Source organism: Lepisosteus platostomus, chromosome 2 (genome assembly GCF_059453375.1).
Source record: "Lepisosteus platostomus isolate fLepPlt1 chromosome 2, fLepPlt1.hap1, whole genome shotgun sequence".
NCBI lineage: Eukaryota > Metazoa > Chordata > Actinopteri > Semionotiformes > Lepisosteidae > Lepisosteus > Lepisosteus platostomus.
Window position 1 is genome coordinate 29,276,022 of NC_142612.1, and position 18,207 is coordinate 29,294,228.

Here is an 18,207-nt window from a genome sequence, read left to right on the forward strand (position 1 = left end):
CTAAGCATTTTATTTTTGTTCTGGCAGTGTAGAACAATAGAGACTTTATATGGAAATTAAAACATTGGTTCAACAACATGACATTTATTAGAATTACATATGAGTGCCACACTTCTTTTTGTAGAATTTTAAATAGGAACATCACAACATGGCCTGCAAAATACAAATATGTATTAATAAGGCCTCCTGGTAACTTTACATATGATTTGGATATGGTACTTAGGCCTATTTGACTGTGGAGCAATGGTCTCTATAGCAATCATTCAGTTCTCAGTCTCTGTTTCTCTCAGTTCATGTAGGCTGTTTCATCTGTGCATTAAAGAGAGATCTGGCATCCTAGAGTGCACATAATATCCAGAGGGACTGAAAATACTGGTAGTAGCTAAAATTGTGGGAGTGGCTGTGGATTGACATGACAGCTCTGAAAATGCTGTGTCTGTTGTGCCAGAAAATATATGGAGTATAAATATAATAATTCCATATAAATAATATATGGAATAAAAATCCACTCTTGTAGCTCAATGATAAGTGGGTCTAACAGACAAAAATACCATTTAACAAAATCCTCTGCTATGATTTGTTTTCTTTATGAGTTGGTTTTTTTTTTCCATCGGTAAACCTGGATGAATCAGAGGTATTCCAAGGTCAACCTTTGTTTTATCAATATGTTATTTACCTTGAATCTTAATGAATTAGGATTCGTGGGAGAAAAAATGAATGCATTATCTGTGGTGCTCATTTTCTTAGATGATTTTCATTATCTTAGTCTTTATGTGATGATTTTTGCTTAAAAGAAAGGGGGAAGTGAAAATAAATCTTTGATAATTACTGTATAGTCTAACATTTCTATAGTTCAGGGGGTGAAACCAGCCCAACACTGACATCTGCTGGCTAATGAATTGCAGGACTCTTGCAGAATGGCAGATGAGGATGTGTGTAGGTGTCTGAATGCATTTATTCACCCAGGAACCACTGCAATTCTGATTTTGTCATGGTACCTGTAGCTAGGTTCCATGAAAGTAAAAATCAAAAAGGGTAATTAGTCTAAACCTTGCTCTTTTGATATGCAATAGGGAAGGCCGCTCAAATGCACACATCAAAGGAGATTACCAAAGGATTGGCGACGTGATGCTGAAGAACATGCAGGGATTGAAGGTAAGACTAGTGGGATATCACATTTTATGCTCTTCCTGCTGTTCGTTTTCTCATGCATGTGGGAATATGGTAGCTGTGTCCTTTCCTGACAATTTCTCCTGTAAATGACTGTAGGCGAATTGGAAGGCTTTTACCTCGGCTTAATAATGACCTCTAAGCAACAGCCACTTCCTGCTGTTAAGATGAAACATATATTAACATTTCTGTCTGGAGCGCTTCACCATGACAGTCATGTCATACACCAGTGTAACTTTTTTTTTCTGCACCACTGGATGCAAAGTGCCCATCAATTTTAATTGGCTTAAAAATACTTTTTGCACTTTTAATGTTTTAATTTCCACCAGATATTAAGTCAAACAAAAATAGGTTCCTTTTTTGGGGTTTGTATAAATTGTGCTAGTTTGTCAAAGTGTAAAAGTAATCTTGCTGTATTTATGTAGGACATTTTCTTTGTGGGGAAAGTGCAACACTTTCACTAATCATGGTCCTGTGTAAATTTGAATAGCATATTTCCTATGTTACAGCTAGTTACAGCTTTTCCTGTGCTACTTTCCTCTCGTTTTTCATCTGCTGTGTGGTGATTATTATTTTCTCCTGTTTTTTAAGCATTTAAAATGCCCTTTAAATGATTGTGCTCTGGTAATTAAAAAGGAAAAAAGAAGCTGAAGATCAAAGGCGTGCTCCGAGATAATGCGTTGTTTTGCTCTGAGTTGCATGGCAAGCTCTTCATCCTGACATGAGGAGAAGCAGATGGCTTGAAAAGGAGGCACTCTAGGCCACAAGAAGAACTAATTATGAGCTAACACCACAGCCTCTACCTCCACGCTGAGTTTAAAGGCTTCATCCTGAGTTTGTCCTTCGGGGTTGTTTTATTTTTTTCATTTTTAGCATCTTGTGTTTAACGGTCACTTCTCCTTTTCCTAATCGCAAAAACTAATTAAACACTATTGCATAACGGAGATCCTGCTGATAAAGCAGTCACTGTGTGCCAGGTGGTTCACTAAGCCAGAGAGCAGGGCTGTATGGAGATCATTGTTTGCTGAATTGGATTTAATATTGGATATATTTCCTAATTCTTAACTTATTTTGGCTGATCTTTTTTTTCAAGTCTACTTCAAGAGTTTGCAATTCTTAATTTTTTTTACACAGTACCCGTTTATAGTGCTGGTTTTGCTTGGGTAAATCAAGGTACATCAGCAGTATTTCCACCTGGGAATTTGAACTCACAACTGGTGCGGTCAAGAGTTCAGACTCCACAATCCCTCCCTGCTTTTGTTACACTGCCTCGACCTGCCATTAGAGAGACTATGACGAGTCAGGGATAATGATAATAACCCTCTTCACTTGGAGGGTTAAGGGTTTTTCTGTTTTTTGGTGTTTGAATCAGAGATTACTCTGTATTGCCTTTCACAATGAACTATGAAGTCAACATTAAATGATTTAGTACTTCTTTCTGAAAAAGAAACGATGAAGCCTGTGCCCCTTTAGCAGGAGACTACATTGTTGTTCCCAAATCCCTGCTAAATCCTTACACTTTTTTAAATTTCAGTTTAGGCACCTTATTTTCTGTGGTCAGTCCTTTTTTATTTTTCACTGACCACACAAAGTGCACTCTTTCTTAATACAAATAAAATTATTTATTTTTAGTCCCTGTATATCCAAGCCTATGTTCTGGACTGATGTGATCCACTTAGCCTATTGATTTTTTTTTAGGAAAGATGCTTCCTTACTGGTTAATTTCCTTTTTGCAAAACATGGTTAACTGAGACAAACATTCTTTCATAAAGTACGAATAATAAAATACCGCAAAATAAGCAACTGCAGCACAAACCTTTCCATCTGTACCTGTCCTTACACCACTTTTTATTCCTCCTAGAGTAGCCTTTAATGGCTTTTGAACTGCTGCTGTTGACCTGTCTCACTTTAAAAATCAAGCCCAAGCATATCAATGTTGTAATACTGATACTTCATTGTTAGAGCTGCACTAGAGAGTTCATACCAAATGGTGAGATTTTATATGGACGTTTTAGAGGGGAAAGTGTCTCCGCTTTTGGGTTGTTCTGCTACTTTTTGTCCCAGGCCTTAGTATCTCAGGCCATACCTGTGGACTCAGTGCCTTTGTCACGTTTCCATACAGCAACTCACCCCGCAGTTGCAGAAGCACTCGGAGGTGCTGATGGAGCTGGAGAAAGCCTGCCGGAGCGCCCGGAAGCTGGAGGCTATGTGCCGAGACTTCGAGCTCCAGAAGGTGTGCTACCTCCCCCTCAACATCTTCTTCCTCCGGCCTCTGCACCGCCTCATGCACTACAAGCAGATCCTGGAGCGCCTCTGCAAGCACTACCCCCCGACCCACGTGGACTTCAGGGACTCCAGAGGTAGGGAGCGCGGCCCGGTGGGTTTTCTTCATGGAGCATGTCCCTTGCCACCCATGTCTTCGTGCCTTCAAACAAGTCAACTGCTTTCTTAGCTTAACCCTAATGCTGTTCTCTGCATGTTTCAGCTGAGCGTTTTGTGCCAAGTTTGAAGTAGCCTTTATTTCAAAGAGGTTATAGCACAGAGCCGTAGGACTTTTACTACAGCGCAAGAAGGACACAATGTGGAGTCCTCGGTTAACCATTTGTTACCTAGTTGGATGTATTTCAAAGCTGCATACGTGTACATTTGTAAGCTAGAGTTAAGTCCAGCCATCGCTCTTGATCAGATGTGTATTTCAGTGGGGAACACAGACGAAAAAATACTACCACATAACATAACAGGTGTTGGCTTACATAAGAATAAGGGTCTTTGGGAGAGAGGCAACCTAAAATGGAACAGATAAGTGACGGTAATGTTTTCTGATTCCCCGATGCATGCTGATTATTTTGCACTTTACAGCAGCGTACATTACCTTTCTTTAAAAGGTAGCTGATACTGCTTCTTCAGCACATCCCGATACAGGGAGTCCCCGGTATTCGCCAGGGTCAGGGATCAGAGAGTTGCCATGTATTAGTGAAATTACATGTAGGGGGGATTTTTTTCCTATAAGAACAATGTAAATCAGGAGAGTTCAGGATTAAGGAAATAGTATTGGGTTAGGGATGATAAATTTGTTTAATTATTTTGTAGCTAAAGAAATACAGTACAGATGGTCCTGTTACAAATCTAGGTTATGTTCCTGAATAATGCAATTTACTATAATACAGACATACTGTATGTAATGGCAAAATACCTAACAAAGAGGAATTCATATTCATAAGAAATAATGTCATTAGCCTGAGATATGTTCTTGACATACAGTTCAGACACGGTAATATACATTTAATGTACCTATAACACACAAAAAACAATAAATATAAATAATCTCACCATCTTCTTTTGAATTGTTGTCTCCTCAAACCAACAGAGTTGCTCCAGGATATGTTTTTTTTCCCCCTCTACATGCTGTTCATGCATTTAAAGTTAGCAGTCAAGCCTTGACACATTGGTTGGATAAGCGTCATATTGCATGGTGCTAAGAACTTGACTTCAATGTTGGGGCCTAATGATTCGTAATCATGTCATGTGCAACAGTATTGTCTACAAGAAGAATTATTAATGATAGATTTTGTTATCACAAATGTACCACAATGCGTTTTCATTTCTGAAAGAAAATAATTCATGAACCACGTATATCTTTGGCTTTTGGGTCCTTGAAAAACAACATACTGTAAGTGCAGGGAATTTTTACATTGAGTTCCTCAATTCTTTGTTGACATATAGGGGGTGAAACGACATATAGGAAGAGTGACTTATAAGATGGACTGGCCCTATAGGAATATGTATTAATCTCTGGGTATAGAATGTTTAATTATTTTAAATGTTGTACTTGTAATTTTACATCACATTTACCTCTATTCTGTTGAAAAGAATATTTCTGGGGATGGATGTTCATACCTAAAAAGTATGCTGTAATATAGATAAATCTATTGGTAAACTGCAGAACTGAAACAAGTTAGTCATTAGCACCATTTGTAGACTTTGTTTGAGAGACTGATGTGTCAAAATATTCTGTGGCTATGTGTAAAGTGAAAAAGCAGTTCAGGCCATGTTTTGTAATTACTGTAGCTTACATTTATTGTTTTTAACTGGAATGCAGAACCAACCAAATACAAGTTTAAAGGTACATAACATGAAAAATTAAACACCTAAAAAGGACTGTGCATACTGTTGTAGCATAAGGGACCAAATGAGCTGCATTAACGATTGGTAGTGTTTTCTTTTCCCGATTAGCTGCTCTTGCAGAGATCTCGGAAATGGCTGGCCAGCTCCATGGTACCATGATAAAGATGGAGAACTTTCAAAAGCTACTTGAACTAAAGAAGGATCTGATTGGCATCGATAATCTTGTGATTCCTGGACGGGTGGGTGATCTTTTGTCACCAACTACGAATGATTGGTTTAGTTTTTTCAACTTATGACGAACGGCTTGCAGAAAAGAATATTAGCTGGAGGAGAATTTTGCTGGAGGAAATCACTTTTGCCGGGCATTGAATTATACCAGTGTTGTTTAAAAGGTTTGCTCCTGTGGTTTACACAGAGATTTGGGGTTTCTTTTTTTCCCTACAAAGTTTCATTTCATGTATCCAGGAAGCACAATGCAGATTTTTTATTACTCTTAGCATTACTATTCAAAGCTTAATGGCTTGTTCCTTTTGATTTTAAAACCAGTCTTATTTTTCCAGGAATTTATCCGACTCGGCTGTCTTAGCAAGCTTTCTGGAAAAGGTCTGCAGCAGCGAATGTTTTTCTTGGTAACGTTTTTCTTTCACTTTCAGAATGTCTGCACCAACAGCAGTTTAAAAAGATTTATTTTGGAGTTACTGTTGTAAAACCTGTATGTAGATTCAATCGTGCAGTTGTTTAAAATGTTGCTCCTGATCCATAAACATTAAACTTGTTCACATTTCTTTTAATCAATGCCTTTCTTAAGATTTTAAAGAGCAGAAATGTGCTTTTGTACACAAAACTGAAATGCTGATGGACATGTTTGTTGCACAAGAATATAAAGCTGGAATACATGGTTAAAATGCAGATCAGTAATTCACAGTGTGACTTGGCATCACATCTTGACAAATGGTCTTGCACATGGCAACTCATGTTAGTCTATATGAAAGGCATTTCTTTGTCCTTTACTGGAATGTATCCAGAGAATGACAACCACAAATATTATCCATGACCGCACAGACGTATGTAAGAGAGACATGTTCTATATCAAGTTATTTGAAGGTATTTAAGCAAAACATTTCCTTTAAAGCTTGTGTTTCTGCACAAAGGAGGCCTGTTCATAAACTGAGAAAAATCCTTCAGGCCCTGTGACAATACAGATGCATTTTTGTGACTGCTCCCAGGAGACATCCAAGAACTAGGCCAAAATATAGCATTCAGTTAGCAAATATTACAAGGGTCATTTTTCTCAAATAAGAATCAAGCATAACTCTACTTTTCTGTTCCCCTCCGATGACAGTTCAATGATGTTTTGTTGTACACAAGCAGAGGGATGACAGCATCAAACCAGTTTAAGGTCCATGGGCAGCTCCCACTGTATGGCATGACAGTAAGTGGCCCATCATCATTGTTCTTGTGTCAGGCTCCCGAGCTGTGTTAGGGATGACCCAGCAGGCTTTCAGAGAGGGAAGAAGAAATGAATGAGAGAGTCCACTTTTGCTAAGAACAACAGGATTGCAGAACCATGCTGTCTCAGTGCACGTTTGCTCTCTGTCGCTTAATTATCCCCTCCTCCCGTTCCAAAAACACCACCTGGAAAGTATTTGAAATCATCAGTCAAACCTTCCGAAACCACATGTCCTTGGGAAATGAGAGGAAACATAAGGCAAAAACCCTTAAGTGCTCTGGAAGAACACGCAAGCCACATTGATAAGCCCATGAAGCTGGACTTAAATGTGCCATATTGCCTTAGATTATATACAGTAGGTTTTTAGCTGTTTCTGTTATAGTATGCAGTGATAAGTGACCTAAAATTATTTAAGCATACTGAAAGCTTTTTTTTCCATTTTTTAGAGGGCGTCATAGCATTTAACATTGCTACCTCACAGCTCTTGGGTCCTGTGAAGGATTGTGGCACTTTTTGTGAGGAGTTTGCTTGTTCTCCAAGTGTCTGTGTGTTTTTTTCTTGGTGCCCTGGTTTCCTTTGACATACACAACATGATCGGTGTCTCTAAATGGCCTACTGTATGCGTGAGCATATGTATGTGTGCCCTGCAATGTAGTGGGGCATCATAACCCTCTGAGAATATGCAAGTGGTTGGATGTTCACCTAATTTGGACACCACTTTTATGAGGAAACTCTTAGTGAAAAATCTAAATTTAATGGTGCACTTTGCATCTTGGCTTAATTGATTTACCAGAGTGTGTAACAAAGCACCCAGCCATATTGTATCTGCCGATACTCTTGTCTTCTTTAAGGAAAATGCTGGATGAGATCTTCAAATCAACTAGCTACAGCCATGTGGGCTAGATAGTCTTAATGACCCCCTCTTGTTTGCAGCCTTTCTGAAGTTTCCTTAAGTGTGTTACCTGCCTTGCCCTTGTCCTGATTCACTGTGATGTAACATCACATGTCCCATGGCAAGTATAAACTTTAGGAGTTGCTCAATTGTTCTAATTTGCTTGGCTTAGAATGGGAAATAAAGTTAGGACTGGACATTGATATTCACTGATTACTGAGAATCAAAAGGCAGAAATCTTTTTAAAATGTACAAAAAGGATTAAGCTCCCCCTTTCTTGTGGTTCCAACTCTCATCTCTTCTCATCTTTCCACTCTTGTCTGCCTGCAGATCCAAGAAAGCGAAGATGAATGGGGTGTGCCACACTCCTTCAGTCTCTTTGGGCAGAGGCAGACTGTGGTGGTGGCAGCAAGGTAGGAACCTTCTTATCAGTATGAATTGTCCGCAAAACAGGTGGGCCGAACGGACTCCTGTTGTTTGTAACATTTCTAATGGATTGTCAGGAGGGGGCGCTTTTGTGCAATTGCAACAATAATATGTACAGATGTTTTTTGGTGGACAAAGCACATGTCAATCACAGTCCCAACAGAGCAACAGCACAGAAGTTAATCATAATGCTTTATAGATTAGAGAACATATAGAAAGATGCTACTGTATGTGTGCACATGAAAATAACCTAATTACATAGTTATGGGTCAAAAGCAAGTTAATCAAAAATCTTAGCAATCTGTATGCGAATGCTTGCTGTTGTCCATTATTCAACAAAATTGTCGTCTGGAGCAAAGAAGCCTGCATAATTCTGCAAGTTTGTAGGACCATTTGACTTGATTGCATTGTCCACAGATGTGCCAAGAGCCATGGTGACATTTTTAGAGAAAAGGTAAATCTAGAAAACTTTTTAAATTAACTAAATATTCATTTTTGTTCACTGCAGTTGTGCAGCAGAAATGGAGAAGTGGGTAGATGACATCAAGATGGCCATCGAATTGGCAGAGAAATGCAATGGGCCATCCTCAGACTTGCTGGCTACAAGTTCTCCAGAAAACAGTAAGTGGATGAAGCAGATAGGTTCTATGATGAGAGGCTGATTACTTGGGAAGTATGCTTTTAAGTTTTGTGAAGGGACATAATTTCTCTCTTAATTCCGTTTATTCCAAAACTCATTTTTTAAGCGTATCATTTAGCCATCCACATGAGGTGTTAGAAAGCTTCAACATGCCCACCATTTTTTGTTCCTGCTTGGTTATAATCATACACCGAATTTAGTCATACAGATGTTTGTTTTCTGAGCTGATGCTGCATTGCTTTTACCAATTCATTCTGGAGCAGGATACAGTTGTTTCGTTTTGTTGTCCTAAAAATCCTTACATATACGTTTCTTCACATTAATCAAATATTATGTAGTTTCATTGACAATTGGCTTGCCTTAATTTGAATGCTGGATGTCTGTACTGTATGTGTGCTGATTAAATTGTTGTTGAAGTTGAAAATGGCTGTTCTGAAGGCAAACAAAACTTTCCTTAGTACAAAAATAGTGGTTAAATCCACACTAGAAAGTGAACAGAAAGACTGCAATGGATAGAAATGGAGTCTGCCTCAGGTGTGTGAAGAAGTCTCCACAGCTGAATGTACAACTGCTTTATGTGCTGCATGTTTCCCTCAGATGAACTGATTTTAGATTTCCTCAAGAACTGTCATTCACTTTCTTTACAGTTGTCTCTGATTCAGCTTGTGCGCCTATTTTAACATGAAATCCTTGTGTTTCAGTGACACTTGATGAATTGCTGTTAATGATGTGCCTTTTCAAACTTCATTGATCCTACTTTCCAAAGCAGATGTCCTTAAAAGGGTTTAATAAATTACAAATTTCTAATAGACCAAATGTATCAGTTCACTACCAAGTGGGTAGAGCCAGCCTGGACAGATTCAAAGGTGGGACTGTGTACAGTAGCAGCTTGGCCGTGGTCAACAGGTACAGATCCCAACACAGAGACTAGTGGAGGAGATGGATTTTTTTTTCAGCAGGCCTTTAAAAAATCTGTATACCACCACTGTTCAGGAGTGCTCATTGTCAGATGATGGGGTCTCACTTTGCATGTTTGGTCGTTTGATGGCTGACATTTCAGAATGGGAAATGCCTTTCAATTAACGGCTCCTTTTGCTGAATTCCTTAGAATCTCCGGAGGACTCGGCTCTAGACCAGGAATCGGAGGATGATCTTAGTGCCTCCCGTACTTCCCTAGAGAGGCAGGCCCCCAGCCGTGGTAATACCACGGTGCATGTCTGTTGGCACAGAAACACCAGCGTTTCAATGATCGACTTTAGCATTGCCATGGAGGTACCCTGCGCCAGCCCTCTCTCGCTCCTTCTCTGTGTGCATCTCTCGGGTGAAACCGAGAATTTCACTGGGACAGTACCCTTTAGTTTTTCTCTTTGCTTACCAGTTCGGCTTTGCAAATTTATCGGTAATGCCTAATTAATAGCCCAGGTATTTGAAAACCAGTGCTCAGTTTTTTGTAATCTTCTGAAACTCCTTCCTTATGCCAATGGAATGTTCATTATCCAGTTCCTTGTAAAGTCCAAGGCTTCTGGAGATTTTTTCTGCATTATCTTGATGTGTCCTTTTGAAAACTGGAATTAAGCAAGGTGTACTGTAGTTTGGTATGAACTGAGACTTTGCAAGCCTAGCTCATAAGCATCTAAACTTCAGGATACTGGCTTTGTCAGAGTAGGTCTTTTCACTTCTTGCTTTCCTCAGGGCGATCAGCGGCTCCCATCAGACCTGTGGCCACCCATGATCACGTCCTGTGCTCTCCTTCACCTCTGCCAACAGCAGAGCCTCTGTGTGTCTGTGTCAATGTGGGGTTTTCTTTTCATGTGCTCAGCCCAAGTTGCCTTCCTTTAAGGATATTGAATTATGCAAGTGACTGTTTGTGTAATTCAGCTAATACAGATTGTGCAGAAAAAGACAATCTTGAACTAGCACTTAATAGTGTTTTTGGTTGCCTAATGCCCTTCAAATCTCTTGTTATTTTCTGTATTGTGCAGAGAAGATCATTTTTAGCTTGGTGGGGAGTGAAGGAGGCGTTATATTTTATTCATGATGAAAAGCTTTGAATTCACTTAAGACCGAAGTGTCTCATGAATTATTTGCACGAGCAATTTACACCAAGAACACCAAGACACACCTTTATTTTTGTCTCCAGCTCTGGGAATGCTTTGAAGTCGTAAAGAATCCTAAATATCAAAATCCAGAATGTACAAATCTGTACACCTAATAATAGGATTTAATTTATTTGAGAAAACATTCTGTGGAGTGATGATGTATTTTGCAGACAGTCATATCATTCCAAAGTTCAATATCTTTAAAAAGAACTGGTCTAGCCTGGTGTTGCTATTTGACAAGTGCCTTGTGTTCTGGTTTTACTGTCTCTTCCACAGCTTCTTGTCTGGAATGGTTGTTGGCACCTCTGTTTAATCTGCAGCTGCTGCCTGTGTGTGGTTTACCTATTGAGTCTGTGTCTCTGTCCCCTTCTGTTTCCCTGTGCCTGTCTGTCTGTCCTCCTGTGGTAGAAGGTCCTTCTCCAGTCAGTGCCTCAGAGGCTCTCTTCTCTGGCCTGTGCAGTGACCAGAGGCCAGTGGCCATTTCTCTTATCTGCTGGTACCGAATTCACAGCCTCTCCTTTAATGATACCTGCAGGAGTATAGAGGTAAAACTCCTAGGCAAAGGAGACTGGGACTCAAAGTGAGTCACCGGAGCTTTTTTTCTTTTCCCTGTAATTATGCTGAAAGGAGACTCTATACTTACTAATGAGTACATATTGTGTCAGACTCATTGTATGGAAAAAGCCTGCATCAGACCACAGTTCTTGCATGAAATGCAGTTGTGTTGATTTATTTGAAAATTGTTGAGTTAAACATGTTCTAAAACATCACAAGTGGAGAACGCTGTAGACGTCTGTAGCATGTTAGAACTAATATTTGGCTGTAGGAGTGGTAGATGAGAGGAACGATGGATTCTGAGTGAGTCCAATACTGGTGGATCCCTTGTTATTTACAAGTGCTCAGCAGCATCAGTCTACAAGTACACCCTGATTGGTATACTTGTAATCCCAAATGCATGTAATAAATGAGTTTTTGCACACTGATTAATAATGAAAGTGAATGTGAGCTGTTACAGTACATCCTTAAAATATAATGTTCTTAGCCCAAGAAAGCCTTTGAGTTTGTTGCTTTTGCAGCAGTAGCAGAGTCATTGACCTTCAAAACTCCAATGACAGCATAGTCCTCAAATGTTTTTTTTCATTCTTTATGATGAAATACAGAGTGTTTTACTGTTAAAGACGTTTAATTTTTTTAGTGCCTTGGATGTTGAATATTGAAATCAGGTTCCCTCATAGTCTTCTCTATTCCAGGCTAAAAAGATTAAATTATTTTAGCCTATCAGTGTAGGATGTTCTTCTAAAATCAGGAATGTATCTTGTTCCTTCAAAAGCAAGTCTCCGTTTCTCTTATTTGTATCTACGGGTATACAGACGTCATCATTTTTAGCAGAAATATGATGATCTCTAAGATAGACAGTTGCATGATTTACACGGCACAAATTATGCTGGCTTCTCTTACTGTATGTTCAAGTCGAATTATTAGAATGCTTTTTAGTAGTAGTATTTATTACCAAAGTCAAAAGCAAATAAGCCTGAATAAGCAAAAAAAATGGATAGCGACACTGTTTTAAACTACATTTTTTAACATGCACTCTATCAGACATGAGTAACAATCTCTACAGGCCACCATTGACCCTGGCAAGCCATTTTGCAATCTAATCCCACAGATCAAGTAGGAGGACAGACAGTATTTAGACAATTGTGCTTAAAACATCACATAAAATCAAGTCTCTTTGGAAAAGCACTGGCTTTCCAGAAAGGATTTTCTACCTGCTTCAGTTCTTAAATATCAATGTCAGAGGCATCGCAGGTTTCTTACTGTGCTTTTTATGGCAAAGCTTTGTTCTGGAAATGAACATTGATCAGAATATCTTTTAAATGTAGTGGGTTTTCTTCAGTACAGAAATGGAAGGTTACAGGGGATGTGTAATCAAGTCAAGGTATTCCCTCTTTATTAAACTTTTGGCATAAACTGTATTTTTACTCATTTTGAGTATTAACAGAACACCAGTTTTCAGAGCTGGAATAGTGGGAGCAGTACAGAAACTACAAAGTGTCTTTTTCAATCAAGCATGTGGATTTTTTTTGCTCTTCTCTTAATTTAGAATCAGTTGTCTGGTAATCTGCTGAGGAAATTCAAGAACAGCAATGGGTGGCAGAAGCTGTGGGTTGTTTTCACAAACTTCAGTCTGTTTTTCTATAAATCATATCAGGTAAGCTTCTTACCACCTCAAAACAAACACATGTGTCTCATACAGTATGTCCTCATTACTGTATCTGAAGTGAAGTGTTGGCCCTTGTATCCATTTTCTGCTGTTTAGAGTTAATGTGAGGAATTTAAATGTTATATCGCCATAAAAAACCCTTTTTTTCCTATAATTCAGTGGACAATTTTTCATTCTGGAGGATTCATAGTTTTTTCTATGAGTGTTCCTGGGATTCCAATATGTGAAAGTGTCAGGAAATCAGATTGAATTTTGCTTATGAAAGTCAAGTTTACAGTAAGTCACTGTACCATAAGCTGTGCATCTCCTAGGAAGTAAGTTGCTGCTTCTGGTAATTAACTTCAACTGTAACATTACTGTGGCCCTGATGGTGTAGAGGTCAGTGCTGCTGCCAGCTTCTGAGGACATGCTGTCTGGGTTAATTGGTGACTCTAAATTGTTCTTGTATGGAATAAAGTATAAATTTCTTGTCTGGTAAAGTATGTCTATAAAACAGTTGATCCTAATAAAGTTTGCAAGATTTCCCAATATTTAAAATGCCACACATGGCAGCTGTTGGGAGGATATAGATAAAAACTAGCTACTTATTGTACCAAGTTTGTCATATTTCTCTTTTGTGTTTATTTGTGATATCTTGGGTTGTAGTCCCTAGACTTTTGTTAAATGGTTTAAGTAGCAAAGGTCAAGAAATGTTCACTATCAACATTTTTGATCAATATAATTTGTTGAATTATAGATAGGAACTTAAAGTACAGCACATTTCTTTAATCCAGGTTAGCTTCAGTGGACTAGCCAATGAACTACCTCCAGTCAACACAATTCTGCGTTAGACATGCAGTGTTTTTAACTCGGCTATGAAATCAGATTTACAGTAACTCCTTTCAATTTCATTTTTGTGTGGAACGCAACAGGATTAGAGTGTTTTTGTCTCCATTCCTTTACAAAGGGCGTTTCAACATTTCTAAATGATCCTCACTCTACTGGGAGAGAAGCACCAGTGCATTAATGCCTCAACATTTTAGCAGGTTTCAGCTTTGATTGTCGGTAGCTGTGAGTCAAAGGAATGTTGCTCTTTTTCCAGGATGATTATCCTCTGGCTAGCCTTCCCCTTCTTGGGTATTCCGTCACCATTCCTTCAGAGTCGGAAAACATCCACAAGGATTACGTCTTCAAACTGCATTTCAAGTCCCACGTGTACTACTTCAGATCTGAGAGCGAGTACACTTTTGAAAGGTATGACGGCAGAACCGCTCTGTAATTGCCATATGAAATAGAAAAACATGTACAATAAGTACATAAGCTACTACACTAGAGCAAATAGTGTAATTGATTACCATTGACAAGCAGTTCTGGGTGATTTGAATGAATTGTAAGCTTTAACTTAAAATAATGGAAAATTCATTTTCAGTTTCCACATTTTCAGCTAAATAAACATATTTTAAGAAACAAATTGTGCTGGGAAATCAAGGGATAAATGTGATCTTGTGCCTGTGATGTGATTTGCAAAAGTAGTAAAGGATGCTGTTATGTTGTATATTGGTTACTCATTCAATTATTGTGTAGCCCAATTTTCTTCTTCCTAATCCACCCTGAAAATGAGATGTCCCATCCAGGGTATATCCTGCCTTGTTCCTATTGTTTACCAAGATAGGCTTCAGCTCCCTCACGACCCTGAATTAGAAGAAATGGTCAGAAGATAAATGGATGCAGATAATACAGTGCCTTGCTTAGGTATTCACCCCCTTTCAATTTGTGCAAAGATAGTAGAGACTTAACCAAAAAGACTTGCAGTTGTAATTGCAAGCAAATGCGCTTTCACCACATAGCGAATCATATCTTTTATTATTTCAATTTCCTTTGCAGATTTTGTCACAAGTTAAAATTTTATGATCCATCAAAGCGTTCAGTAAGAGTATTCAGGTTTTGATGAAAAATATGAATTTAGAAAAACAGATTTATAATTCAACAAATTTCATGGGGGAGAAAACGTTGGCAAGGTATGTGCCAAGTAAGCAAATAAATAAGATGGTTGAATAGGGGAATACAATGAAAATGTGTGAGAGCATGGCTTTGTTACTCAATTCCCAATGACCCTACCCTACTCCGGCACAGCTTGTTGATGAAATATCTGGGTGTAGTCTCAAGCAGTTGTTTCCTCTGTCAGATATATTTAATGAGCAAATGATACCATGCTTAGACCCACAGCCTACATAGGTGCCCTGTATTATAGGCAGCTCAGGAGTTGATTATATTTTTGCTAAGACTATTATAATACAGGAAATATATTCTGAGCAATTCTAAGATTAGAAAAACAGCTTTGCTGAAGAAAGAAGCTTTACTCGAGGAGTTTTAGAAAGCTTCCGCATGCATTGGTTAAGACTAAAAAGCTTATAATAATAACAACTTTAATTTATAACGCACCTTTTCAAACCGAATCATGATTAAAAGGAAAAAAAGACAAAAAAGTACAATAAAAGTAAACAAAGGAAAAAAAACCAAGGGTATACAAGTCTAATATTTAAGATCACTGTGATTATATAGACTGGTTTGCAGGGCTGCATATCACAACTGTGTGGGGCTTGTGGTTTTTCCAGGTGGATGGAAGTCATCCGAAGTGCCACAACCTCGGTCAGCCGCACACGGATTTTAAGCCGGAAAGATTCTCATCCTTACTGATCCAAAGATGGGCTAGAGATCATAGCTGGCCCCTAGGTTCTGCTGGTCTTCTGGACACACCGTCGGCCCCAAGAGCAATCGCTGAGCTTAGAATCTCCTTGGTGAAGCAGCCGTGACCAGCGCAATAACATTTCATTCCAGCCTGCTTCTTCGTCATTTTTAACCATTTTTTCACTTCTTATTGTAACATAAATCTTACGCTCCCAACACATCTGCCTGTCGGTCAGTGGCACAATTCACAGTGCTTTAAAGGTACACGTGAGCCGACATTAAAAGGGCTCACAATCTGAACATTTATCAGGCTCTAATCTACATTCTAATGTCACTTTCTACAAATTTTAAAGTATCTGTGAACCATCTGGTGACATGATAGTTTTACACATTGAAGTGTTTATAAATCTATCAAAACATGGGCTAATCGAAATATTTTTTAACTAAGCTTTTGTTGAATAGGGGGAAAAAAAACTGAATTTGCTACTCCAAAACATTTTTTTAAATAAAAGGACAAAGGCTGAGTTTTAAATTTTACAACTTGAGTGCCAAACTGATTTATACCTATTTCTCTGCTAGTGTCTTTCAGCCTTTATATAATGTGATTTTAATAGTCTTTTGGTGGAAAAACTGGTTTCTAGAATTGTCCATTTTCTGCAACTCAAAATATAGAAAATACTGTAGGCACCTTTTTCAAAGTTTTTTTAAGTTAATTTTAAATGTTTCAAGTATGTATGACTTGATGAATGGTTGTGTTCACAATACCTTTATGATGTCAATATATATGTTAAAAAGGTTTTTATCACTTTTGGGATAGTACTTTTAATAAGTCAAGGTGGGTATCATTGTCTGCTTAGACTGTTACCCTGCCACTGAGAGAAACACCATTGTGTTTGATCATTATAAGGACAACTTCATCTGCACTGGCACTGAAGAATTTTAGTATCCAGGCTTCCATTATCAAATTTAGGAGAAATCTGTGTGGTTTTATAAAGAATAGACTGCATCTTATATATCTATGAAATGTTTCAAGTTGATTGAAGCTTTGAAAAACAAAAATTTCCTAATACAATTTCATTTGTATGAGTTCCTCTGAGAACCCAGGCTTTGCTTTCAGATATGAAAATGATCAATCTATAAAGGTAAATGTCTAAAATTTTCTTAAAGGTCAAGAATATCAAAATAATAAAGTTTTTAATCACCATGGCCTGTAAGATAATTGGTAAATGTTTTATTCCTGAAGGAAATCATGCCTCCTACTATGTGTCTAGGGAAATGAAAGCAATAAAACACATTTAATGAGCTTTTTTTGTTGCGGTATTCTTCATGGTTGTATTTGGGAGAACACTGAAATGTGCATTTTCTTGACAGTTTTGAACCTGCATTTATTTTTAACTTTTGGACTGGATGAGCTAAAAACTGCTGGCATTTTGCCATCATTTTTTCCATCCATGGATTTCTGTGGATTGTGGTGTTTTATTGTAAATTCGGTAGTGACATTCAGAAGAACTATTTCTCATATGCAATCTGAGCTAGTGAAGTAAAAGTGGTTGACGTTAACATCAGATTATGTTTAACTTAATCACTTTCCTTACAATTTTCTGTACAATAATTCTCTGATATTTCTCCTCTCTTTCAGTTTTTTTAAATACCAAGCTGTTTATCAGGAATGTAGAGTCTTGCCTTAACCACCCAGGCTAGCAGTTACTGCAATGACCCCACAATTGGAAAATAATCAAAATGGCATTAAAAAATACAAAAGCAGTTCGTTAAAATCAAGTTTGACTTTGAGACGCTGTTTGTGCCTTGTTGGTGATTGTTAGTGAAATGAAATTGAGTGAAATTTATAGAATTGCTTTTGTGATGAACTGGCTTTAAATACAAAATATATTGCTCATATCATTGTGTATCATCAGTTACCATCATGTTATTTAGCTGGGCCCTCTTTCAAGAAAGACTGGTCATAATACCTTGTAACTGCCAATACAGTGGTTTTCTATACCATGCATCAATAAGGGGGATCTCAGCGTGGCTCCTAGGATTGTTTATCTCAATCAGTAAAAAGAGTAATTCCATCTGGAAAAGGGGCTTATTGCGGACGAGTGCTGCAAATTGGGATATCTAGTCAGATTTTTTTTAATTGCAGGTATCTTATGACACTATTTACTATGGCTGAGGTTTGAGGCAACTTTAATAATGGCAACATTATGAACAGTGGAAAGTTTACCACATATTGAACTAATGTATTTTTGTTAATATTGTTGAACTACTTCTATTAAGACGTTTCGGCTGAACATACGAGTTGTTGTTCAAAATAAAGCAGACAGTTGTGGGCTGCTGAGATCTAGAGGTTGTAAAAGATTAGTTCGATTAAGGGTTGAATTGTTTAAAAGCTCAGGTGGGTGGAAGGACTTGAAGATGAAGAATTAGGCCAAGGGAAACTGTAGAGGTTGTTAGCCAGCAGGTGGCGCAAGAACCTATTTTGTATTCTGTATTTTTAGGTACAGAATGATA

General features: G+C 38.1%; 1 protein-coding gene across 4 annotated transcripts in view; it reads left to right on the plus strand.

The window, feature by feature from the left end:
• The window catches only part of farp1 (FERM, RhoGEF (ARHGEF) and pleckstrin domain protein 1 (chondrocyte-derived)), a 110,323-nt gene extending 93,326 nt beyond the window's left edge, over window positions 1-16,997 (plus strand). For all 4 annotated transcript variants that reach the window (XM_088604093.1, XM_088604119.1, XM_088604111.1 and 1 more), the window contains exons 17-27: window positions 1,074-1,155; window positions 3,293-3,530; window positions 5,404-5,534; window positions 5,856-5,924; window positions 6,638-6,727; window positions 7,968-8,050; window positions 8,572-8,684; window positions 9,812-9,975; window positions 12,907-13,014; window positions 14,108-14,259; window positions 15,621-16,997. In XM_088604093.1, coding sequence (XP_088460219.1) covers window positions 1,074-1,155; window positions 3,293-3,530; window positions 5,404-5,534; window positions 5,856-5,924; window positions 6,638-6,727; window positions 7,968-8,050; window positions 8,572-8,684; window positions 9,812-9,975; window positions 12,907-13,014; window positions 14,108-14,259; window positions 15,621-15,702 — 1,312 coding nt within the window. In that variant the 3' untranslated portion in view covers window positions 15,703-16,997. The remainder of the gene's footprint in view (window positions 1-1,073; window positions 1,156-3,292; window positions 3,531-5,403; window positions 5,535-5,855; window positions 5,925-6,637; window positions 6,728-7,967; window positions 8,051-8,571; window positions 8,685-9,811; window positions 9,976-12,906; window positions 13,015-14,107; window positions 14,260-15,620) is intronic.
• The last annotated feature ends 1,210 nt before the right edge of the window (window positions 16,998-18,207 follow it).